General features: G+C 50.6%; 8 protein-coding genes across 8 annotated transcripts; 4 read left to right on the top strand and 4 right to left on the bottom strand.

Annotated features, from left to right (window-relative positions):
- Window positions 1–3,852: 3,852 nt before the first annotated feature.
- On the top strand, window positions 3,853–5,334 carry T069G_03905 (subtilase family domain-containing protein; the record flags this gene model as incomplete). Its single annotated transcript, XM_056171115.1, has 4 exons — window positions 3,853–4,485; window positions 4,544–4,846; window positions 4,904–5,099; window positions 5,165–5,334. 4 exons carry the CDS (start codon window positions 3,853–3,855, stop codon window positions 5,332–5,334), a joined length of 1,302 nt encoding a protein of 433 aa, XP_056032007.1.
- Window positions 5,335–6,239: 905 nt separating this feature from the next.
- Window positions 6,240–7,835, bottom strand: T069G_03904 (squalene/phytoene synthase domain-containing protein; the record flags this gene model as incomplete). The annotated part of the gene is made up of 4 exons (XM_056171114.1): window positions 6,240–6,362; window positions 6,421–6,582; window positions 6,651–7,704; window positions 7,780–7,835. 4 exons carry the CDS (start codon window positions 7,833–7,835, stop codon window positions 6,240–6,242), a joined length of 1,395 nt encoding a protein of 464 aa, XP_056032006.1.
- Window positions 7,836–9,692: 1,857 nt separating this feature from the next.
- Window positions 9,693–10,670, top strand: T069G_03903 (rmlD substrate binding domain-containing protein; the record flags this gene model as incomplete). Its single annotated transcript, XM_056171113.1, has 2 exons — window positions 9,693–10,160; window positions 10,221–10,670. 2 exons carry the CDS (start codon window positions 9,693–9,695, stop codon window positions 10,668–10,670), a joined length of 918 nt encoding a protein of 305 aa, XP_056032005.1.
- Window positions 10,671–11,310: 640 nt separating this feature from the next.
- T069G_03902 (x-domain of dnaJ-containing domain-containing protein) lies at window positions 11,311–13,012 on the top strand (the record flags this gene model as incomplete). Its single annotated transcript, XM_056171112.1, has 3 exons — window positions 11,311–11,416; window positions 11,510–12,741; window positions 12,833–13,012. 3 exons carry the CDS (start codon window positions 11,311–11,313, stop codon window positions 13,010–13,012), a joined length of 1,518 nt encoding a protein of 505 aa, XP_056032004.1.
- Window positions 13,013–14,362: 1,350 nt separating this feature from the next.
- On the bottom strand, window positions 14,363–16,798 carry T069G_03901 (uncharacterized protein; the record flags this gene model as incomplete). Its single annotated transcript, XM_056171111.1, has 1 exon — window positions 14,363–16,798. One exon carries the CDS (start codon window positions 16,796–16,798, stop codon window positions 14,363–14,365), a length of 2,436 nt encoding a protein of 811 aa, XP_056032003.1.
- A 1,440-nt stretch (window positions 16,799–18,238) lies between these two features.
- On the top strand, window positions 18,239–19,240 carry T069G_03900 (cytochrome b5-like heme/Steroid binding domain-containing protein; the record flags this gene model as incomplete). The annotated part of the gene is made up of 1 exon (XM_056171110.1): window positions 18,239–19,240. The coding sequence occupies one exon, from the start codon at window positions 18,239–18,241 to the stop codon at window positions 19,238–19,240; it is 1,002 nt and encodes a 333-aa protein (XP_056032002.1).
- Window positions 19,241–19,411: 171 nt separating this feature from the next.
- Window positions 19,412–21,983, bottom strand: T069G_03899 (second BRCT domain on nijmegen syndrome breakage protein domain-containing protein; the record flags this gene model as incomplete). Its single annotated transcript, XM_056171109.1, has 4 exons — window positions 19,412–21,476; window positions 21,533–21,767; window positions 21,831–21,890; window positions 21,950–21,983. The coding sequence occupies 4 exons, from the start codon at window positions 21,981–21,983 to the stop codon at window positions 19,412–19,414; spliced, it is 2,394 nt and encodes a 797-aa protein (XP_056032001.1).
- Window positions 21,984–22,643: 660 nt separating this feature from the next.
- T069G_03898 (major facilitator superfamily domain-containing protein) lies at window positions 22,644–24,143 on the bottom strand (the record flags this gene model as incomplete). The annotated part of the gene is made up of 2 exons (XM_056171108.1): window positions 22,644–22,996; window positions 23,042–24,143. 2 exons carry the CDS (start codon window positions 24,141–24,143, stop codon window positions 22,644–22,646), a joined length of 1,455 nt encoding a protein of 484 aa, XP_056032000.1.
- Window positions 24,144–24,237: the final 94 nt, after the last annotated feature.

The following is a 24,237-nucleotide window of genomic DNA, read 5'->3' as shown; positions in this document are numbered from 1 at the left end:
ATCTATTCCTACACAACAGGACATCATCTTTTTAAAGCTGAAAATGTACGAAATATGATGAAAATCTCTCACTGGTTTATTTTAAGCGCCGCTTGAAACAAGAGCTGCCGGTAACTACTTGTACCGTGGCTCCAAAGTAAACATGAGACGGAACCATCCACCAAACGGCCAAGCCTCCCTGTTGCAGATGCCATCGCCAAGAATCCTTCGCTGGCGCACAAGGCGAAAAGTGGCATGGCTGATCTTGAAATCAAGCCCAGCGTTTGACGACGGCCGAATTGACAGGATTGAATCAAGTCGCGCCATCATGGAGCTTCTTCTTATGCTTAATTTGACCCGGCGTAAGAGTGTCATCCGAGACGCGGAATGTTAGAGCCAAGACGGCTGGACTGCGCATCGTACCTTACACGACTGCCTATTCGTAGATGTCCGCAGAGGCATCACAAGCTAAATCAAGGTTGAGAACCATGCCTTGGATCATACTGGTACTACTCTTTCCGCTACGGAGTCTGGGTTACAGGTTGTCAAGGTAGATCCTTGTATTGAGTACAAACAGCCACCGCGTTTTAGGGTTATCCAAGCCCCCTCCCACAGAACGATATTGTAATGGAGAGGCCCGAGCAGTACATGACGTTTGCCCTGTTCTTGCCGGTATATACATGCAGGGAGATAATTCACTTGTAAATACTACAGGTATGCGGTGATTATAACCAAGGCCGTGCGTGATATGTGTGTTCTAGCCTCTATCTGCCCGAGTATCACCGAGACTATATTGATGCGTGGTCACTGACAGAGAACCTCGTAATGATTTGCACGCATGGAATCAGGCATTGTGGCCCCGTGATGAGGCGAAACAACCAAGAAGCATGCATGCACGTTGTTTTAAAGGAGCTCGTATGCGCTGGCGGACGGAAATTGCTCACTCAACCTCAAACACCACGGAGCACAGGTGCTTGCATATGGGCCTGGAGCCTGTCAGGGCGTGCCCTGGCTGGTGCCGGGGCCGAGCGTGAGGTGTGGGGAAGACGAGAGTGGGATGGATTCAAGGGTGCCAGAATTTTAAGCCATGGGTGTCTATGACAGCTGTTATTCCACTTCTGGCAGCAAGTTAAGGCACGTTCCGGTGACTTGCATCTTGATGCACTATGCTTGATACTATCGGGATATATGATTGGGCAGATTGCTTTTATAGACGTCCATTCGTTTAAGCATTGTAGCATCGGGGAAAGGCATTGATGGCTGCAGTAGTTGACCACACTTACTGGTTGTGGTAACGATCTTCTTCCTCATGGTTCTATCTCTGTTGTGCAAAAGATATCCCACGATGTCGTAGTCGTGATACTGGATATGTGCAATGCGTGCCATAACATCAAGTAGATTGCTCGGAGGATTTGCGGTGTGGTGTTTATGCCGCTCGACGCGATGGCTGAAGATGGTCGTAACGACTTGACCAAATACGAACATGACCTCACGATCAAGCTTAAATCCATTGATACATGTACCAAGCCACCAACGCCCAGACAGCCCAAACGGGTAAACAAACAGCAAAACAAACAAATGCTTATTTTTGCAACCCGCGCCCAAGCTCAATGCTAACAACCAACAAAATATAGCTTAAATTCCAACGTTCGAGAGCTCTGCATCGCATTGTCGCACAGCGCAGAGGACCAAGACGCCGAGCTCTGACTTGGCTCTGTACCGCGCGTTTCAAGTGTCTCATGGCTAGGCCAATGGAAGAAGTTCACCAACTGCATGGAACCTGGAACAGACGCCGAGCTTGGAGATTCACTAGCGCTGCGTTTCAGAGGTGGGGCGCTGGTTTACCCCTGACGCCACCCGAAGCTAATTTCCAGGGCTGCCGAATTGCTGCAGATGGGGGATGCGTGGAATTGTCGAAGTACCAGGTACAAGATTCATTTTGATGATATGAACGATTAAAGTTGGTATACGAGTATCCTCATTGAAAGCTGTAACACAGAGGCAGATGCTGACTCGGGCATCATCTAGATTTTAATTTGAAGCGGCGGTGAGTTGATCGCATTGCGAATACATACATGAACAATCATGAATATCAACGCTCTGCATGCAAGAAAGCTAAGAGATCTGCACTGCGCTTGGGTTATTAATCGCCCGATGATCAACTCGAAGGCCGTTGATGTATGTAGCATTGAACTTTTATGTACTCCGTAGATCAAGCCGCACTTGATCGACACGAGAGCGTGTAGCTGAATTTACGTCAATTGAGTTCATTCTTAGTACTACTACACTGGTTGGCACTAATAGAACAAGCATAACATGCGATTATGACGGAGCAGCTGGAGTGCGTCAAGTTCAAGTGTCAGACAGGATGCGGAGGAAGCATAAAGTGTTTTACTTGCTATTACCGGTAAGCACATGGTAGGTTAATAGCTGTAAAATATAGTACCCAGTTCCTTGAGTAACTATTACTATAGCTACTTTCTTCTTGTATCTGCTACTATGCTGTATATATCTCTAGGATCTGATATTCATCACTATTAGGTAGCGTTCAATTTAAGACATGGGATGTTGGATTGATAGGTACATAGCAAACAAAGTTTGGACGTTGGATGGCCACTCCTTACCCATTTTTACCGCTTGATGCGCGGGTGTGAGATGGCGATGTGCCACTGCCCTGACGATCGATATGGCGCTTGTGGCATCTCTGCAGATACATGCACTCTACCCATTCCATGTGTGATTGGAAAATAAAAAACCAACGGATACATGTATGCCATGTATGCCACGTAATTCGACGTTTTGTGAAATTCACGCATTAAATCCCTCGGTGTTACTGCCTACCGCGATTGAACTCTGTTATACGAACGACATGTTGAACGACCGAAGTGCATGTACATGTACCTGGTACCTGACGATCTGTTGCCTCCACTGCTTCGTACCTCCAAGTAAACCGCCTCGTGCAAGCCAAAGCAAAAATCTCAGCCACAGACATTCGGCTAAAAAACAGAAATCTCGACTCGCCAAGGCCTCGGCTGAAGCATGAAATATGCTTACAGGGGGGAATATAAAAAATAATAGAAATAAAAAACAAGAGCAACAGCAACAACCGCCAACAAGACAAAAATCCAGCTTGCTGCGTTTGAGCGTTTTCCAAAACAGCTCCCGAACGTTTTGCGATTCGCTTGGCACCAACCCCTGCCCACCCGCCCTGAGACACCCCAGTCTCAGCATCAATCTGGACTGGGCCAGCCACGAGCGCCTGTACCTGGGCGGCGCAGTTGCCACCACACGCTACAAGAGCTTAAAGCCACTGAAAAGTTCTGCATACAGCGACAAGGCCCGCTAGCAGGGGCTGCTCCGGCCCCATCAAATTGAACCACGGAAGCCGGACGTCCCTGGACTTGGCTTTTGCGCTGGGAGGCCACTCTCTCGCCTGGTACGAGTACCTTGCCCAAAATCCACTTCTCTCTTCTCCTCACTTTGCTCCCCCATGTCATTGTTTTCTTCTTCTTCTTTACTATTTTTACTTACGTCGTTCCCTCTTCTCTTTTTCCTTTTGGATCTTTACATCCTCCTCATACTCTCCCTCTCTTTCCATTCAAGAGTCTCCGGCCTGGTCCTCCGCACTTGGATCGTTCAACATTTCTTCGTCGTCTTTCTTTCAACGTCTTATTGCTGAACCGAGTAGCTGGCTATAGAGGACCGTTGATCGCACATCCTCGCATTGGCATTGATACTGCTCTGTTACTTTCTCTTTCGAGAGCATTGATATTCATTCATTCACTAGAAGACGGCTGGACCTGTCCTCACGACAACTAGTATTAATATCCAACATTTCTTTCGTCATCTCGCATCTCCAAGTCTTCAGTCACAATGGCGCCCTTCAACACCATGCTCGCATATCTTCTGATGGTCGTGGCCCCTCTGGCCGCGGCTATGCCTTTCCATAACCGTCACTCGCTGAGCCCTCAAACACACACACATAGCGCTCTCAACATGACCCATCTCATGAGCGTCGTCATCAACCCTCACGCGAAGAACATCATCCCTGGCCGCTACATTGTCGTCTACAACAACACCTTCGGTGATGCCGCCATCTCTGCTAAGCAAGCTCAGTTTGCTACCGCCATCGCCAAGCGCAACCTCGGGAAGCGTGATGGCCTCGGCAACCTGCTGTCCACCGAGATCCACTCCTTCCAGCTTCACACCTGGCGCGCCATGGCCCTCGATGCCGACAACGACATGATCAAGAGCATCTTCGACGCCGAGGAGGTTGCTTACATCGAGGCCGACACCAAGGTCCAGAACACCGCCCTCGTTGCCCAGACCAATGCCACCCCTGGCCTGATCCGTCTCTCCAACAAGGACGTTGGTGGTCAGAACTACATCTTCGACAACTCTGCTGCTTCTGGCATGACTGCCTACGTTGTCGACACCGGCATCCGCGTTACCCACACTGAGTTCGAGGGCCGTGCCACCTTTGGAGCCAACTTTGTCAACACCAACGTAAGTATTCTCTTATACAAGGAGAAGGCAATGTTCACAATCTAACAATGAGGCCCAGGACACCGATGAGAACGGTCACGGCAGCCACGTCGCCGGTACCATTGGTGGCGCTACCTTTGGCGTTGCCAAGAACATCAAGCTTGTTGCCGTCAAGGTCCTCGATGCCAGCGGCTCTGGCAGCAACTCTGGTGTTTTGAACGGCATGCAGTTCGTCATCAACGACGTCCAGACCAAGAAGCTCGCCGGCAAGGCTGTTATGAACATGTCTCTCGGCGGCTCCTTCTCTACTGCTGTCAACAATGCCATCACTGCTCTGGCCAACGCCGGTATTGTCCCCGTTGTCGCTGCCGGTAACGAGAACGTACGTTGAACCCCATTCAACTCTCACTTATAACCACATTCCTAACAAGTATTACAGCAAGATACTGCCAACACCTCTCCTGGCTCTGCCCCTCAGGCCATCACCGTCGGTGCCATTGACGCCACGAATGATGTTCGTGCCAGCTTCTCCAACTTCGGTGCTGGTGTTGATATCTACGCCCCCGGTGTTAATGTTCTCAGCGTTGGCATCAAGTCTGATATCGACACTGCGACTCTCAGCGGTACCTCCATGGGTAAGAAAGCCGGCCCTTATATTATGTACACTTGAGTGCCCATAGGCTAATATGACTTTAAATAGCTACTCCTCACGTTGCCGGTCTTGCCGCCTACCTGATGGCTCTCGAGGGCGTCACCAACGTCGACGATGTCAGCAACCTCATCAAGAACCTCGCTACCAAGACTGGTGCCACTGTCCAGCAGAACGTTGCTGGTACCACCGACCTCATTGCCAACAACGCCAACCTCTAAATCACGACATTTCATCTGCTTGTCCGGTCGTCAAATTAGATAACCCTAATGGGTGAGGGAGCGCGCACTGCAACACTTACATCCTGCCATTTCATAGACATAATTTTTTTTTGAGAAAGAGAGAGATGACTTGGAAACGTTGGCGAGATATCTGACCGAGAAATATTACCGAGAAGTATTATTAGACGGTGATTATTGTCAGCGTACGGGCTACATGTAGATATAATAGATAATTGCCCTGATTACTACATTCATGAAACTCGGCAAGAATGAACATCAACATGTGAAATGAGCTTGTACTTAGATGATGAGAACACTGCAATTGACTATCTGACAATAAAAGGGAGCATAAAACAGCAACGAAGAGCTACATAAACGTCACAGATGGCCGTTAAGTTTCACTATTGCTTGACAATAGCTCTAATATCGCCCTGACACGAGTCACAATGTAACGCGGCAAATATTAACTCTTCACAACGCCACATCATAAAGTCAATTGGCACAAAGAAATGTTTGCCCGCCAACACGGATCCAGCCTCGTCAAGTCCAAGGGCGGAGGTTCCACGTTGCGTCAGCTCCGTTAAGAGTAGACCAAAAGCAAAGTTGATATCAGCACTTCTTCGGCACAACCACAGTCATGAAAGGACTGGATTGCAATTTGACATCCGTGCTAGGAGTATGATTCGAGGTAGAAAACGACACCGCAAACTTTCAAGAGATACCACCTGGTTTGATCATCGTACAGAGATACCATTCCCTGTCGATTTTAGTATTAAAGACATTAATTATGATAGGTAAGTATATATATGTATACTTGGCATATATCATGAGCCAAGATCGTTCGTAGTACATGAGGGCATCAAGGCATCGCAGTTAGTGATATAATCCGTAGATGAGTAGTTGCGTTACAATTCGTCGCGAGCGCCCGTTATTGAAGGCGCAGCGCTGGCGGCGCTGTTGCCAAACAGCTTCGCCGTGTCGGCCAGAGTATTATCGAACTTGGCGCCGAGGAACCAAGCAATGCCAACCTGTTCCTCATTAGATTTTCCAAGTCCTGGCTTGGGGGAGATGAAACGTGTGACTTACCATCACGCCCGTCATAGTCAACAAAACACCAAGAACAACAGCAATCATAATGGCAGTCTCACTGGTAGTCAAGCCAGGTTCTTGCGTCTGCTTCTCCTTGGCCTCCTGGGCCAATTTCTTGGGGTCTTGCTTGGGGAACAAGGATTCGATAAATTGCTCAATCTGGAAGAATATTAGCATTTCCGTCAAGGTTCAGTCAAGTTCATGTTCTCCTCAGGATCTCTTCATACCTTGGCGCATTGTGAGCTGATTGCCAAGTAGCTGGGATCGCGAGGATCGTTCTTCTTCTGAATGCGCCGGGCATATCTTCGGAAGACCTCACAAAGAGTTTGAAGGTTCTGGGTGCTTTCCAGCATGATCTGGCAAGCGTCTCCCTTGGTGATCTTGACGTTCCTCTGCAGCACAGCTGGGTTTCTAAAGCAAATCTCCAAAGTAGCAATGGCCATGCCTTGTGGAATGGCAACAAAGTTGAAGGCACTTTGATCCCTCATACCCGCCATGTAGAACAGACACTCTTCAACGTGCTTCAGAGCGTCGAGCACCATGGCTGATATGCACTCCACTCCTTGTTTCTGATACTTGGGGTCGAACAGATCTTCCCATCGGTCAACGTGTTTGCTCCAAATCTCCTTTGGATACCATCGTCGGCCGTCTTGCCAATCTTCGTGAATATCACGGATAATATTCGTCTTCTGCAAAAACTGACCCATGGATTCGGTCAAAGAGGGCCTCTCGGCCAGCTTTGGGTTGGCAAGCTTAGAAGCCACAAATAGTCGCGTCAGGCCTTCACCAACCAATCCTGCAACGTAGTGGCAGTACAGCTCGTATTCCTCAATCGTCTGCACACCGTTTTCGATCATGTAGGTGTTTTGTGCGTAGTCTGCCATACCATTGCCCATTTTGATGGTCATATCCTTAATGATTTCATAATAAGGCTTCTTGATCTTCTTGAGCTCAGTAATGACGCAGTCAAACTTTTCCAGAAGTTCTCGGTCCTTCTCCTTGCTCTCGTGGTATTGCCAGCCATCCTGTTCCATTGTCACATGGAAGTTCCGCAGCATGGGGACCTTTGTAGAGAGGGGAATGGTCATGTCATCCTCGATGGTATCGAGGCCACGTAACACCAAATAGAAGAGAGTCACAGGGACAAGAAGCTCGTGGTTGAGTTCTTGGATGACGGCCGAAAAACTACGGCTTGTCAAGTTCAAGAAGCGGAAACATTCTTGTAGTGTCGCACATTCGGTGCTGGGGTCGCGGCGGTTCACAGGCTCGTGCCATACCTTCCTACAGCGTCAGGTTAGCAGCGTGTTGCCGATTCGGGCTTGGGCCTCTACAAGAGGTGCTGATAGCTAGACATACCATTGAATGATGGAACGCAGTTCGCCTGGGTGCAATAAATAGTAGATGGCGCCCATTGTGGTGGTGTTTTAGTGCGCGTTTAAAGGCTGTTGGCAGTATGCAGAGGGGAGAATGGCAAATTTTTGTAGAGCTGTTGCTGACTAGCAGTATTAAGCGTCCTGCCACCGTGTTCGTAGGAGGAGCAGAATGGCGAGAAAAGAACGAGAAGAAGAGAGAGAAAGTAATGGGATGGGGTATATGGTAAAACAAAGAATTACTGGGAAGAAGACAGAGGGCCGGTAGAAAACAAAGTGAGGGAAAGGAAGTCGGTTGATGGGGGGAAGTGGAATTATAGCAAGCTGTGGTTAAAATGAAAGATTGCCAAAAGGCTGCTAAGAAGTGGGAAGCTGGTGGATACGAATACGGCCGAAGCACGCCGACCCCACAGTTTGCGCACACACCAAATCCGCCGCGACGGGGTAGGCAAGCAAAAGAGGGAAAAGTAGGGTTAGCATGAATTCACTACTGTAGACGGGCAGTTTGCCTATAGGCTGTAGGTTCGATCGCCCTGCTGCAGCACTAGAAGGATCGGAAGAGCAAGCGGACGCTGGTTTGCGCTAGCTGCTGCGAATACGGCATGGAGGATGGGAGAGTTTAGGGGTAATGGCGGGAGTTAATAGTGGCACTTGGGTTTGGGAGGTTTGGTTGAAGAAGACGGCATTCACTGAAATCTCTTTAATTCCGTGTCCACGAGACGGGACGCAAGCAAAACAACAAACTGCTCGGGTTTGGACCGTGATGAGCTGTGATTCTATTCCGCTCGTACCGTACATACGTCGTACATCCGAGAACAACTCACGGCCAAAGGCAGGATCACCTCCTACTAGGAAGTTTCACGCGCCGTGTAACTCGCTTCGAAGCGCCACCAATTTCAACTGATTCCCCTGCGTCGATGACTCAGCTGGAAACTCGCCAGTAAATGCCCTTCGTTGAGGTCGGTCTCTGTGGAACAAATAGACTCGCGATATCAGCGGTGAAGATGCAGGTAAGATGAGACAGTCAATGCAATAACGCCGGCAGAGGCTCCTGGTAAAGGTCTTGGCAGACGCCTTACAGGTATGCAGAGATGGAATTGATGGCGATTGAGTACGGATTTGGCGGGGTTATCTCTCAGAATACTGCCGCCAATTCTATGGGGGTATCTTTTTGCGAAACACGAGGGTGGATATAATCCAAAGTTGCAGTGATTGCCATGCGTGATACCTGTTTGAACTCGACAAGATGAATAGGGGTTGCAGATGAGATGTCGTGTGTGGCCTATCATATCTCTTGGGAGGTAATAGTGAAGGAAGACTCGAATCACGACTAGGTGCTCACAATGCAGCTGACTGTAATACAGTTTTTTGAGATAACAGTAATAGTACATAGATCCGGGAGGGAAACAACAACAACGTATACTATCCACCTCTACTAGAATCTTCATACGCGTCTTATGAGTCAATAGTAGGAGCATGTGCGGTAGTAATGCCCGTTTACAACACACTGTTTCATGAAAAATGATTATAATATGGTGTACACATTGCCTCTAATCATGCTCGACAGTGTAAGGTAAGGTAAGGTAGGCAGCACTAAGAAAATGGCAGCTGGAGCTTGATTCAGTCTTGACCGAACATTGAATCAGGCAGCGCCTTCCCATCAAACCGAAAAAGTTTGCATAGCAATAACCAACAGTAGCACCTTCCTCAGCTCGGCCCCAGCTAGAATGTGACTGCCATGTCTTGTCATCTCTGATTTTGATCATGTCTGAATATCTTCATTCTCCAACTTCTTAGGGAAACCTCACTATCAAAAGGTCAGGACCGCCTACCATTGCTCTACTCTGCAACTAACACCAAGATAATCCTCCATAGTTCACCCCAGATACATTCATGACAATGGCAGCTTGGGAAGCAAACGACCGTCTTGATGACCATTTCCAGCAGCCACGCTTCCTCATATGGGGAGGCAATGGTTGGATTGCGGGTCAGTTGAAGCGCCTTCTGGAGGAGCAGGGCCAAGAAGTTCACACGACAACAATCCGTATGGAAAATCGAGAGGCTGTGCTTTCGGAACTCTTCCTTATCAGGCCAACACACGTTCTGAATGCTGCCGGATGCACTGGGAGACCAAATGTCGACTGGTGTGAAGACAACAAGTCCCAGACGGTACGATCCAATGTCATTGGCACATTGAACTTGGCAGATGCTTGCTTTCAAGCAAAGATCCATTGTACCATCTTCGCTACTGGCTGTGTGTATCAGTACGACCAGACGCACCCCATCGGAGGGGGTGGTTATACGGAAGAGGACCGCCCAAACTTTGAAGGAAGCTTTTACTCTTTGACCAAGAGCCACGTGGAGCCGGTAAGTCAAGTTATCTAGGTGGATTGCATATAGCATGTAACGAGGCTAACATGTGTATAGATCCTCAGCAGCTACTCCAACTGCCTCATCCTTCGTCTTCGCATGCCTGTTAGCGATGACCTTCATCCGCGAAACTTTGTGACAAAGCTCCTTGGCTACGAGAGAGTGGTTGACATTCCCAACAGCAACACCATACTGCATGATCTTCTGCCTGCTTCCATCATTCTTGCAGAGCATGGTGAGACTGGCGTCTACAACTTTACCAACCCGGGTTCTATCTCTCATAACGAGGTTCTCAGGCTCTTCAAGGAAATTGTGAGGCCAGACTTTAGCTGGAAGAACTTTACCTTGGAAGAGCAAGCAAAAGTTATCAAGGCTGGCCGCAGCAACTGCACACTGGACACGACCAAGCTGGTTGCCAAGCTTGGGGAGTATAAATATGGGATTCCCGAGATTCACGAAGCCTACAAGAGGTGCTTCAAGCGCATGAAAGCCGCGGGAATCAAATGAGCCTGATATTAGGTTTGTCATGATTCCTTGATGGCTCAGCCGTGTGGATTATTTATTGGCCCTTCTTGAGAGTACCTCGCCCACCTAGTTGGCGCACATTGTCGCTTGTGATATTCATCTGTATATGATGGCTAGATTCTTACTACTAGGTAGTAGCAGGTAGCTTCGACAAGAATACACCGCGTTCTCTTTGGTATCTGATTTCAGTTAGTAAGGCGACTATTTCGCAGTATGCTCTTCTATATCCTTGCGACAGTGATCGTCATGCTTTGTAGACTGTGTTATGATCCGGAATCCCGGTGACTACTAGCAGGCGACATGCGGACTTTCATGTGAAAGGGTGCCGGTATGCTTACTTGGTGCATCGAATTTGCAATTTTCTTACCGCCCGCCACTAAATCTGGCCTTTGTTCAGGCCTAGCAGGCACTGCCCCGCCATTACGTAGCGCCGACGAAACAAAAGCACACTCAATCTTGGGCAAAATTTCGGTTGCGGAGAGCGAATATGCCATCCCTCGTCTAATGCCGCGATAACAACTTGCATCTCACACAGCGCAGCCAGCCCTTTCGCTTTTCCTTGCTTTCGCAAACATACACATCTGAAGCGCCGTATTCGCCGAATAAGCATCAATCATCCAAAATGGTCGTCGATACGGCCTACTATGACACCCTCGGCGTCTCGCCGACGGCCTCTGAGCTGGAGATCAAGAAGGCCTACCGCAAGATGGCCATTGTCCACCATCCAGGTATTTAGCGGCGCATCCCGTTCTGCGTTTCTACGTTCTGTTTCTTTCTCTTTCCCTCTTTGCGCACTGACTAACTGGCTGTCCCAACGCCAGATAAGAACCCAAATGATCCGACCGCACACGAAAAGTTCCAAGCCATCGGTGAAGCCTATCAGGTTCTCTCCGACGGGGAGCTGCGAAAGGCATACGACAAGTATGGAAAGGACCACGCAAAGCCACAGGAGGGCTTTGTCGACCCGGCCGAATTCTTCTCTGCCATCTTTGGCGGCGAGGCCTTTGTCGACTGGATCGGTGAGATTAGCTTGATGAAAGATCTGGCGGCCACAATGGACATCGCTATGGAGGGAGAGGAAGGCGAAGGAGAGGCAGCGCCGCCTCAGGAGGACGACGAGTTCCCGGGAACTGCCGAGGCTATGAAGGAGAGCATGAAGGAGAAGGAGAACCGAGAGTCTTTCACAGGTTCTGCGTCTGTGCCACCGCCGCCCACGGTGGTCGTGGACGAAGAGAAGGCAAAGACACCATCTGCTCCGTCTGCTACCTCAACACCGCCGCCCCGATCGGAAGCCACGTCTCCGACCCCCTCATTTGGCTCTCGGAATCGCATCCCCATCCGAGCAGCGCTCACAGACAAGGCCCACGAGGATATGGAAAATGAAGTCGGCACGACCGAGGAGGACCTCAAAGGCAAGGAACGCAAGAAGGGCGGAATGAGTAAGGAACAGCGGGAAAAGCTGCTTGCTTATGAGAAAGAGCGCGCGCGCATTCGCAAGGAGCGCGTTGAGGCCCTCACACGGAAGCTGCTGGACAGGGTCAGCGTGTGGACGGAGACAGACAAGGGCGCCGACGTAACACGAGCCTTCCAGGAGAAGATGCGGCTCGAGGTGGAGAATCTCAAGATGGAGTCATTCGGTATCGACATCCTCCATGCTATCGGCCAGACTTACATGTCCAAGGCCTCAACCCTTTTGCGCAGCCAAAAGTTCCTCGGCATTGGCGGCTTCTTCAGCAAGCTAAAGGACAAGGGCACACTGGTCAAGGATACTTGGAACACCATCAGCAGCGCCATCGATGCGCAGCAGACAGTGGAGGACATGGCCAAGATGGAAGAGAGAGGAGGCGAGGACTGGACAGAGGAGAAGCGTGTTGAGTACGAGCGCCGTGTCACGGGCAAGATCCTCACAGCCGCGTGGAGAGGCAGCAGATTTGAGATCCAAGGCGTGCTGCGCGAGGTGTGCGATACGGTTTTGAACGACAAGAAGGTTCCGTTGTCAAAACGACTGGAGCGAGCGCAGGCGCTCGTCCTGATTGGCGAGATTTTCCTCAAGGTTCGTGGCGTTTATTCCCTCCCCCTGCTGCAATGTTAAGCATTCAAAGGGTACCATTATTCTAACTGTGATTCTTTTCTCCCCTCTATAGGCCGAACGTTCCCCCGAAGAAGAAGGTGATTATCTGCTCTTTGAGCAGCTCGTCGCCGAAGCTGCCATCAAGAAGGACAAGCACGATGAGCACAAGCACAAGAAGGACAAGAAGTCCAAGACTGCAGAAGAGATTGCTCAGGATGCTCCCAACGTGCCTAAATCCGAGACTGCGGCGTAAGATGTACAGTTGAGGACGTGGCGTTTAATGGTTCGTGAAGGGAGAAAGGGAGACGTGAGAAGGGAAAATGGAAAATTGAGAATTTGTTTGTTTAGAGAAATCATGTCAAGATTGCCGGATAGAGAGCGATCGGCATATTTATTATATAGAGTATACAACCCACTTCTGTTTTTTTTTTGTCTGGCGACTTTTGTCATTTTGTATGCATGTTTGGGGGTTCTCTTGTTCTTCCAAGTCACCAAAGCAAAATCATTTCACAAGCACCCAAAAATCCAACCCATGGAAGGCATAATCGCTTTTCTTCTTCTATTTCCGTTTCCATCATCACCGAAAGCAGCGTATTCTATATCTCACACATACATAAAAATAATGCAGTTTCCTCTCCTTTGTATATCCAGAGAACATGCGAGCTCGTTACGTTGTTATAGCCTATCACGGCTTAACGATATATAAAGTTTTTGTCTTTTTCTCTTCTTTCCCTTCTTTCAAAAGAAAAAACAAGAAGCAAACAAACAACATAAAGAAAAATAAAATAAAGAAAAGGCGCGTCTCGTCTTTTCTTCGTTCGCGGCGCATTTCATGTGGTGTGTGTTCCGTAAGCTTTCCCCTTTCTTTTTTCTCTTTCGTCCTTTGCTTTGCCTCTGCGGGTATCTTACACATTTGGAGAAACAACGACAAAAAAAAAAACACGACAAAAACAACTGAGTAGTCAAATATGACTAGGATATCATATAGAAAGAAGGACTTTGCGGAGTGAAAAGGGGGAATAAGCCGTTGTGAATGTAATAGCTTTCCCCTTTTTCCATAACGAGGGTGGGTTTTTCGCACTCGGGTCTGTGGAAGAAGGGTATTTGGGGATATAATATGAGGTAGCTCTCAAGTAAAAAAGGAATGGAGACAGCGGGTGGTTGGAAGAATAGAGTGATCATGGCCTTCATCAACGCAAAGAGTAAAAAGCCGAATCTAGTATCAGCGTAAGAGAAAAAGGAAAATATAGAGCATAAAAAACGCCATGCAAAATCCAAATGAGCGCCATGTATCCCCGATATCCCGAGATGCAACTATACGTGCAAAATAAAAAAGAAAAGAAAAAAGTATATGCTGTCGCAAATACAAAAGAAAAAAAGGTAATGATAGAAAGAGAAAAAAGAAAATTTGCAGCAGTGTAGCAAAGAGGAGAAAGGGTCCGAGAAGAGAAGGAAAAAAACTTGAAAATCCATGAGTGGTGATGTGAGCGAGAGTAAGAAATGTTTGCGCCGTGGAAATAAAATAATCGATCGGCCGATTTATGAAGAATAATGTGTCGACTTGCCTTCCCTTCCCCCCTGGTGCATGCGATATGTCGGATATCTAATGGCCCGCGACGGGCAGTTCTATGCCGCTATCACGATCCTGTGATTCTTTTGGCCATACTTCCGCTTCGGACTCCATGATTGATACGGTATCATCCCCAACAGAAACGGTAGATATTGTGTCTTCCTCAACTTGAGATGTGTCATCGCCATAGTCGTAATATGAAGCTGCCAGGACACGGCCGGGCATGGCGTCCACATCAGCGATTCTAACACGGTAGGCCAATGCCTTTTGCCCTTCTTTTATGAGCAAATCTGTCCAGTTTAGACATTTCTTGAGACTTTGGTTCATCTTCTGGCTATCAAGCAGAAGCTCTTGGTGCCTGGTGAGATCGAGTTGGAGACGGCGCTCATCGCGCTTACGCCGTTTATCCCCGGGGGATTCCGCTTTCAACGGTGCTCCATTCGATTTCGAGTCGCCGGCTGCATTTCCGTTGGATAACTCAGAATCGACTAGCGAGTCTTCATCTTCATCCTCCTCATCCTCCTCCTCTTCGTCTTCATCGTCTTCGTATTCGTCGTTGTGATTTGCAGGGCCTGCCTCCTCCTCTTTCTCACTAACATCAGTGAGACCTCCTGAAGCATCCGGCGCTGCTAGAGAGGCTCCGCCTTGGGTAGAGGCTGCAGAGCCGCCTGTAAGGCGACCAGCTCTAGATAGGCGTCGGAAGCGGCGCAATTCGGCAGACTGCTTGCGCAGTTGCCTCTCGAGAGTTTTGTTGATGGCCTCAAGAGAAGCATTGGTAATTTCGAGATCTTGAACTTTGCGTTCACGCCGCGCGCTTAGGACAAAATGGTTAAGGGACTCGGAATTTTGAGATGACCTCTTCCGGCTGATGGAGTCAGTGTCTGAGTCATCGCTGTTCCCGTCCTCTCCGTCCTCCCCCTCTTCGCTCCCATCCTCGTCATCTTCATCCTCTTCATCGTCCAACTCATCGGCCATTTGCAAAATCGAAGCCATCGTCACTGGCTGCGCTAATTGCGGCAAAGCGGGACTTAGAAGTGGCGGCGTCATTTCAGGCGCGTGAATCATGGGTGGTGCCATAGTGGGCGAGGCAAGCTTTGGTGCTGCTACCCCATCTATAGACTGGACACTGCCCGTCCGGCCGTGCCCCTGGTTCAACCGTAGAGGCGCCTCGATACTCACCCGCCTTTTGTTGGCCTGGGTTGTGGTGGACGCCAGCTTCGGGGATGGCTGGGCCGAAGATCTTATCGGAGACGGCTGAGCCGAAGCTCTAATCGGAGACGAGGGAGACATGGCACTGCCTCGTAGCGGTGGTGGCGGGTGCTGCTTATGATGTTGCTGTTGCGGTAATGTAGGGTGTGTTAGATTCTTGGAAGGCGATGCTGGTCGCGAGTAATGCTGGGTTGTGCTGGATCCCACGTTTGAGGAGTTGCTGGTGTTGGGGCGCGTTGCTTTGGAGCCGCTCGAGACCGTCGAGCCCGATCCAGAACTGCGCGCCGACAGTCTGTTGTCAACATCTGGCGTGCCATTGGCGTAGAAGAACTTGGTAGCAACACCCTCTTGCGCCGAGCTCAGCGAATGGGTGCTTGAGCTGGGGTATGCCGGGGGACTCGTCACTCGCTTGCTGGCGGCGTCGCTGGCATAGAAGAAGGTCGGCGTACTCTTAGTATGGACAACCGAGGCCGGTCGGGGCGGTGGTGCCTGGGCCGCGGGTTTTATACTGCTCGCGTAGAAGAATTTGGAGTCGTTGTCGGGTCCATTGGATGAGTTTCCAATGCTCTTCCTGGAGCTCAGGCTGTCGGTACGTGCCAGCGGCGACATGCCCAGCCCGCGGTTGCTCCTTGTCTCCCATCCGTCGTTGGATTTGTCGATGCTCACCGTGCTGCTCTGCGCCGAGAGAACGCTGTCGGCACGGGACTGTCGGGGCGCCGACCGCGGGGTCACGGTATGGCTGAGATATGAAGCCGGAGGACCAGCGGCGCTCTCACCATGCGGCGACTGCGCGCCGACAACAGAAGAGCCGGATTTACGAGCCAGTGGCGTGGTCGCGGACGGGCCCTTGACGGCAACCTTTGGGGTCAGGGGCGTTCGGGTCATGCTTCGGGGAGGAGCCGCGCTCAGCTGAGGCTGGCGAGGCTTGTCGCCGAGAGGCATCGTGGCAGCGTCCCTCTTGGTGGATGAACGCGTAGTTGGAGCAGCGGCAGCCCTCACAGAAAGCACATGTTGATTCGGCTGTCGAGCAGCAGGCGAACGGATGAGGGGCGATCCCTGGGGATTGGGCAGTGGAGGCGTGCCCAATCGAGCTGCGGCGGTCGTCGCGGTGTTGGTGGCTGGTCGCTTGGATGCGGTTTTGCAGGCGGAAAGGCGCGAGGCGGGCGGTTGAGGCTTGGATTTGGGTTTTGGCTTGGGATTTGGGTTCGTTGGATTTGGGTTGTCGGCGACGGTGTCTGAGTATGGGTTGACTGAGCGCATCGTCCGGGCGTCCAAAGTCGCTCGACAGCCGCCAAATGGCTCCCTTGGGTAGGTAATTAAGGCCGCTGTGACGACTAGCCCGGGCCAGAAATTAGGGGGTGTGTGGAGGGATAAAAGGAGCCGGGACTGCCTGAAGAGTGTCCACTAAGCCCAGCGGGACGGCAGCTATGGAGGGATCAAATGTACCAGAGTTACAGGCACGGGCACGGTAACGGGACGGAGCACGGGGGACGGAGCAGCGACCATGAGCTGAGATATGGAAGACATGTGCCATTGGTGACGCTTTAAAAAGTCGGCGATGCTGTTGTTGAATCGTCTGACGATTGAGGAGAAGCACCACACGCAGCAGTCATGGCCCAATCCATTTAAGCGCAAGCACAGCACAGGGTTTTTGCCCCCCCGCAAGTCTGTATCCAGAAAGGCGGTAAAGAGTGCAGAGCAGATGCATCCTATGGGAGCGAGCGACGAGCATCCACAGCTGCACGCACATGCTGTAACAGAGCGGTCGTGCTCCGTCCGAGTACATTAGCATCGTGCGTTTGCAGACGACTAAACTACCTAGTACGGTAGGTAGGAGCAGCAGCAGTAATAAGGGATTGACATGCTGGGTTAGGTGAGGTGTCCATATGGAGCTGGTGCTGTGAGGCGCGATACTCGGTGTAAGCTGTGTACAATGTGGGCAGTGGATATATGCGACAATGCAAGATAAAGATAGATTTGATGCAACATATACCACTGCTACTACTAATACGAATACTAGGTAGCACTACTTTGCATCTGCTCATCTGCTTCTTTAATGCTACAGTATTACGAGTACAATACGGTATTTTACTCCCGTGCATGCAAATGTCTTCAACTCCCCCCCACCCCTTGCTCCGGTAGACGAGATCTGCATCGAATGAGCAGATTTAAGCTACCCGACGAAGAAAAACCAAAACCTCCGTATAAATTAGTGCACACATCCATGCTTAATATCCATCCATACTTCTTCTAGTCGTTCTCTCAGCCACGCCATAGCGCCAGTCACGCGGGCCAAGTCGGATCGCCCATTGTTTGTTTATTTCTAAATCACTGCGACACATTAATCTGCTAGCTCAAAAACGAGCAAAAGAATCAAACAAGAGCAAAACCCGACACCCCCCGAAAGGTATTCCAGACGAAGCCGAGCTCAGCTCCCCTGATGAAACAAAACAACGAAAAAGCCGAGGATTCGCAATTATGCCCATCCGGGTGTAGCGCCTCGTGCCTGGCCTCCCGCTAACGACGTCCCGGTCGCAGCAATAAACGGACCCCATTGGCTGCGACAGTCGACGGGACCCCCTGATGTCCCAAATTTAGAGACCACATGCATGCCTTTGCCGTCATCCTTTGACTGCTTAGCATCAACGTCTGGAATTTCTTCATTTCTTTAAACCGTTTCGTGTCTCAGCGCAGCCTAGCATGGCCCTGCTTGGCATCTCGCTCATTGTCGCGTCCGTCGTCTTCGTCATCCTGCGCCCGCCGCCGTGGCTGTGGTTGCCATGGCAGAGCGCTGGGAAGCCCGCCGCCATCACGGACGGCAAGGAGACAAAGGCATCATCAGATCGAGATCGACATCAAGATGATGGGCAGCATCGACTCAAGGCGGATGCGCCGAAAATCGCCATCGAACCGTCAGACGACATTGAACTGAGGATATCCTCAGCGACGACCTCGGCGGAACCAAGCTCTTCGACTCTGAGGCAGCGCAAGCCCGAAGACGGCGCCCCTAATGTGCTTCCAACGATTGTCCCTCCAGCCATCCAAGAACCGGAATCTCCAACCACGCCCAAGGCTCACGCCGCAACTCCAGCTCTACCTGTCCCTAGCTTCTCCCTCGCCGAGCCAACAACCTCAAATAACATGATGCCTCCGCCGCCTCTCCCTTCATCCCGTCCCAACGGCCGCATTCCTTCCCTCAACCAGTTCCCGGCTCCCAACTCGGCGCAGCGTGCCCGCGGCCCGGCTCCCAATCGAGGCCCTTCGGCATCCTCCTCCGGCCTCGCCCCTCCTCCGACGCTCTCCGCCAAACCCTCCAAGCCCAGTCGCCAAGTCGTCCTAACGCCTGGCCACTCTCCGCTGGACTGGGCGAGGATATCTGGTCCCAACGCCGACCTGCGCGGCGTGGAGTCTTCGACCCCCTATTTGCGCGTGACGCCTTCGATGCTCAAGGTGCAGACAGGGCGCAAGGGCAAGGATGCGTGGATGGCTATCAACGGGAAAGTGTACAACGTCACGCCGTATGCCAAGTTTCACCCGGGAGGCGTGCCCGAGCTGATGAGGGGCGCTGGGCGGGATGGCAGCAAGTTGTTTGGGGAGATTCATCCATGGGTCAACTATGAGACTATGCTGGCAGCGTGTCTTGTGGGACTGCTGGTTGATGAGACGGACGGCAAGGAGGGTGAAATGGACAAGATGGATTAGATTAGATTAGGCTGCATATGAGCAAACAAGAAGCAGAATGGGCACTGCAAAGGGCATACACTATAGATGTTATACATTAGTTAGAGAGAGATACCCCCATGTACGCATATTAGATTACATGTACAAGCTGTGTAGCTAGAGCATGATCCAGTGCCACGCCTTGCCCACCAACTACCGTCTCTTGCCAAATCTAAACTTGAGATCGTCGTCGCTGTCGTCGCTATCGTCGCTGTCCGCCACCTCGAGCAATTTCGGCGCCACCCTCGTCCTCTTCGCCGGCGGCGGGTTATTAGCAGCGGCCGGCTCCGTGGCCACTCTCTTCCCCTGACCAGTCGCACGAGACTTTGCGCTGGAAAGCTGGCTTCGTCCACTGCTCTGAGACTGCACCCCGGTTCCATCTGGCGTTGGCTCCGCCGCTTCCTCCATGTCACTGCTATCCGAGTCGATAACTCGGGCCGACGTACCTCGCCTCGTCGGTTCCGGTGCCAGAGAGGGGGAATTCCTTGTCTCGCTAGCACCGACAGCAGATGGCTGGCTTGTTGTCTTCCTCCGATCACTGCTGACATCTTCCAGCCAGTAGTTATCGCCAACCCCAAATTCTTTGGGCTTAACTTCCGTGAGGGCGATTATGACTCTTGCGGGCTGCCTCCCTACCACCTCTCCCCTTTTGCGAAACTTTTTGAAGTTCTTCATTCCGTTCCACTTGGGGTTCCACCGCCCATCTGCAATATCCTGTTCTCTCGTCCTGTCTGACCCCCTTTCTGTAGGACGCAGCTCAATCTCTTCCACAATATTAAGCCGACGAATCTCGGCCAAGTCAATGCCTTCTGGTAGATTTGCTAGGTCCTCGGCCTCAGCCCGAGCCCGAGCCTCCGCTTCCTCACGATTCTTTGCAGCCACTGCTAAAACGTCTAGCTCCTCCTCCTCCTTCACATTCACCTTCTTCTTGGTTCCGGTCTTTGTCTTTGCCTGATCAGCCTCTTCTCCCTCAGGTTCGGGTGAGGGCGCTGCGAATTGTTCCCCCTTCTCAAGGCGTTGCCGCTTAAACTTTGCTACTGCTGGTGCCATCCCCTCCATCAGATCGCTTTCTGGTATGGGCGAAGGCGGCCTCTTTCTCTGTGATCGAAAGTTGGCATCATTATCGTCGGGCACGAAAGGAGCATCTTGCTCCTGAGACACAAATAACCCTCCCTCGTCCTCTTGAGGTTGTGGCTGTTGTCTCGTAGGTTCCCTAGCGGGAGGGGGTTCATCTGTACCCATCTCGTCATCGTCATCATCGAAGCCCCCAAACCTTCTCTTGACTGGTTTCCGTAGTCGACTTCGCCTGGGAATGGGCTGTGAATCAATCTGTTGGGAGGACTGAGACACCACCGGTGTTAATTGACTGTTCAGGCTCTGTTGGGTGGTCTGTTCAGGCTGTAGGCTTCCCGCCGGCCTTGAGTCCTCAACTCTAAGAGACGATTCCGTCTCCAGTGGTCGTCGCAATTGGCTTGCATCGTTGATTAGAATTGCTTCTAGGAATTCGTTTTGCTCAATAGGTCTGTGATCCAGCAGCAGCGAGACTGCAGTGATAAACTCGGTGTACCAGCTAACAAGCTCTCCTTTGGCCGGCAAAAACCTCACTAGAACAACTCCCTTACCCTCACTGCCATCGTTAAAAGATCCGGATCCCTTTTCACCTGCAACTCCCTTTACATATCGGACAAAATCATCCGCCCTCGTCTCTTCTGGCTCAATAGGATGTAGCATAGCCTTTCCACCTCCGTTTGTGATCGGCGCCATCAGGTTATCATATTGAATCTGGCTGTAGAAGATGAACGTATATCCTTCAAATACGTCTTTTCTTCGATCATCAGGCGCATACATTTCGTCTGGGTGCTGCACTGGTTCGCTACCACGCGTTGGTAGGTGCTCTAATGCGTTGGGCCAAAACTTGTCAAAATCCGTTTCCAGAGAGCTCGACTCTTGGCTATCTGCGCCATTGGAGAGCTCCGTAACAGAGGATATGGCATCGAGGAAAGTCTCCGTAACAATGTATTTGCCATTTATGAGAGCTTGTAGGCCCTTGGCTGTATTTCGCTTCTTCGATATGACGTGCGTCGTGTGCTTGACGCTGTAGTCTGTCAACAGCTTGATGTCTAGCTGCTCGAACCGCTCTTTAAGAGACGTCAAAGGCTGGGTTTGAAGTTCTTTGTTTGTAAATGAGAACGTGAAGACTGTCGGGTGCCATTTCAGCCTACTTTTTGTCAGCAACCGTAAAAGCATTTGCTTGCTCCAGCTGGGCATAAATACCGAAACTTATTCGGACACTTGCCCAGCATAATCTCGTACTCTTCAACTTGAGTATCATATATGCTTCCCTTGATCTTTTGTCCATTGATAACCGTCCCTATCTTCGTTGCGAGGTCTTCGATCTTGATGTGTGACCGGCTCGATAGATTGTGTGCGTGTCCTTCTATGACGTTCTCGACGGTGATTGTCAGGTGTTTGCGCGAGATGGTATTATGCGACAGTGCCAGCAGGCCAGCTATTCTCATCTCAATCAGCACGCGTAGAATCCACCAAAAGATATGCAGATCATCCAACTTACGCTCCACTGCTGTCCTCCCAAAGAGGTACGTTTTGCCTGGACGCAGCCAAAGTCGACGCCCTACGCAGAAACATCTCGGTCAGTACCGCATCTGGCCGAATGCACATTGTCTCACTTGCCTTGGAAGGCTTCTTCATTTTCCAGCAGCCACATCGCCACGGGCTGTGATTCATTCTAAGCCACAGGCCATGGATCTCTTGCGGCGCATCTGCAATGACGCTGTGATGTGGTGTCGTGAACTTTTTGCGGGGCGGCGCGTCGGTGCCTGAACCGTCAACGCCAATTCACGTGCCGCTTTACACGTTGAATCCCTGTGGTTTTACAGGGGTCGCAGCAGCATTCGGCAGGAGAAGCATTTCGCCATTTACCTTTAATTCTCTTAATAGGTGAATGTACTGACATGTAGGCATCGTAATTACAAATAGTAGTTTTCATGTCAAAATTATTGTTGATAGTCAAGTTTAACAGCTGAGATCAAAAATACAGTGAGGGAAAGTGTACTGATTATGTGCTTCCAGATATTAATCTATAGGTAGGTACTCTTTCTATATACATGCGCTCCTAAAATGCCGGAAAATAGCTATTACATCAAGAAGAATGCTCCCATGTGAACTTTCATTACGCCATAACCCCAATATATGCCAAGCTGTTATTATCCAAAGTCGAGTGTCCAATGCCACGCAGACAATCGCAACCACAACCGGCATGACGATTCGTTGAATTGTCATTTCGTAATTCGCCTTTCGTTTCAGAAGACCATCGCCTTGAGTTCCGTCGCCACGGATCTCATAATTGAAAACCCACGATTGAGTCTCATACAACCCTCTTCCTGTAGAAATCAACAAGCATTCGTCGTCGGCCAGCCTTTCTTCCTTGCTCAATCAGTTCCTCGTTATCGCTCGTCTTATATCGATCGACGTCCTCCGGTCTCTCGTTACGTGCTCTGGCAAGCTCGTCGATTTCACCAATCTTCCACCCACGAAGTATAACCATGCAGATTGTAGCAGCAATAAACATCAGGCCTGTCCATAATTGAGTACCCAGATAACTTCCAGTTCCGGACACAATCTGCAAAGCAATTGGCTCGCTGAAAGTGCAGGGAAGCAGAATCATCAGCCACATAATATTAAGAGCAGAGGGCACATCTTGTAACCCAACAATTTCGGCTGCAACAGGTCCGACAACTGTCCAGAATGTGCCGGCCACCATACCGCATACGATAGAGTAGAGGATCAGCACGCCGTATGTTTTGGCGTTGATCCAGATGGCCAGCGAAAAGACACCAGCCAAGAAGCTGCAGATGGCGGCCATGTTCATCCGTCCAGTTCGGTCGCTGAAATACCCCATTATCGGCCGGCCTATACTCTGGCCTAAGTTAAAAAATGCGTTGATGAGAGCAGCCTGAGACGATTGAAGGCCAATCTCGTTGGCGTAGTTGGCGAGACTGAAAATATCCACAGCATAGCCCAGGATACTAAACCAGCCGAACAGGATAAACAGCAGGAACTCGGCTCTCGTCAAAAGAGTACTCTTGAAAGCCAGATGCGTCGATCCTACAATCTTGTTGCGGTCTTTAACTAAAAGACTGCAGGTGAAGTTCACGACGAATGCAAGGATTCCGAGTATTCTGAAGGCCCACGCAAGCCCTAGGTTCTGAATCATGGCACCAGCAGCAAATGAGTAGATAAGACCTCCCATGCCTGAGCCGGCAGCGGAAATGCCGTTGGCCAAAGAGCGATGAGTCGTAAACCACTGAGGGATAATGCCCACCGTGGCTGTGAAGAGGCATCCCATGCCGATGCCAAAGAGAACGCCCTGGGTGAGGAACAGATGCCATATCTTGTAGGCAAAGCTTGCTGCAATCCAACTGCCTGCTTCGAGGACAACGCCGAGGAGCATCACCTGTCTGGTGCCGTACTTCTTGACGGCTATGGTTGCGAATGGTGAGATGGCCATGGCGCAGCTAATGCTGAGGGAGCCAACAAAGGCATACTGTAGAGTCGTTGCCCCGGGGAAAGTGTTGTTTTTGATGTAGTACGCCAAGAAGACTCCGTAACTTGAGTTCATGCCCCATGTATGAGCGTTGATGATGCAGATGGCGGCGGTGACGACCCATCCATAGCCCCCGTTTGGGGGCGGAGGGGGTGCATTGTTTGCTGGTTGCAGATCCGAAGACTCGACCATCAACTCTAGGTTTCCCTTTTCCGTCTCATCGCTCATAGCTCCTTGGTCATTGTTGTTCGTTTGAGCCTCGGAAGTCGGCAAGATATCCTCTCTGTCATATTTTTCACTGAGTACCTGACCATGGTTCATCTTGCCCGCCCAAACCTTTCTCACTTCCGAAGTGAGAATAGGTGATAGTCAGGCGAAACAAATCTGTCAGTGACAAAGAGGATAACTGTCTGTT

Source organism: Trichoderma breve, chromosome 2 (assembly GCF_028502605.1).
Source record: "Trichoderma breve strain T069 chromosome 2, whole genome shotgun sequence".
Taxonomy (NCBI): Eukaryota; Fungi; Ascomycota; class Sordariomycetes; order Hypocreales; family Hypocreaceae; genus Trichoderma; species Trichoderma breve.
This window is presented reverse-complemented; position numbering and strand designations above follow the sequence as displayed.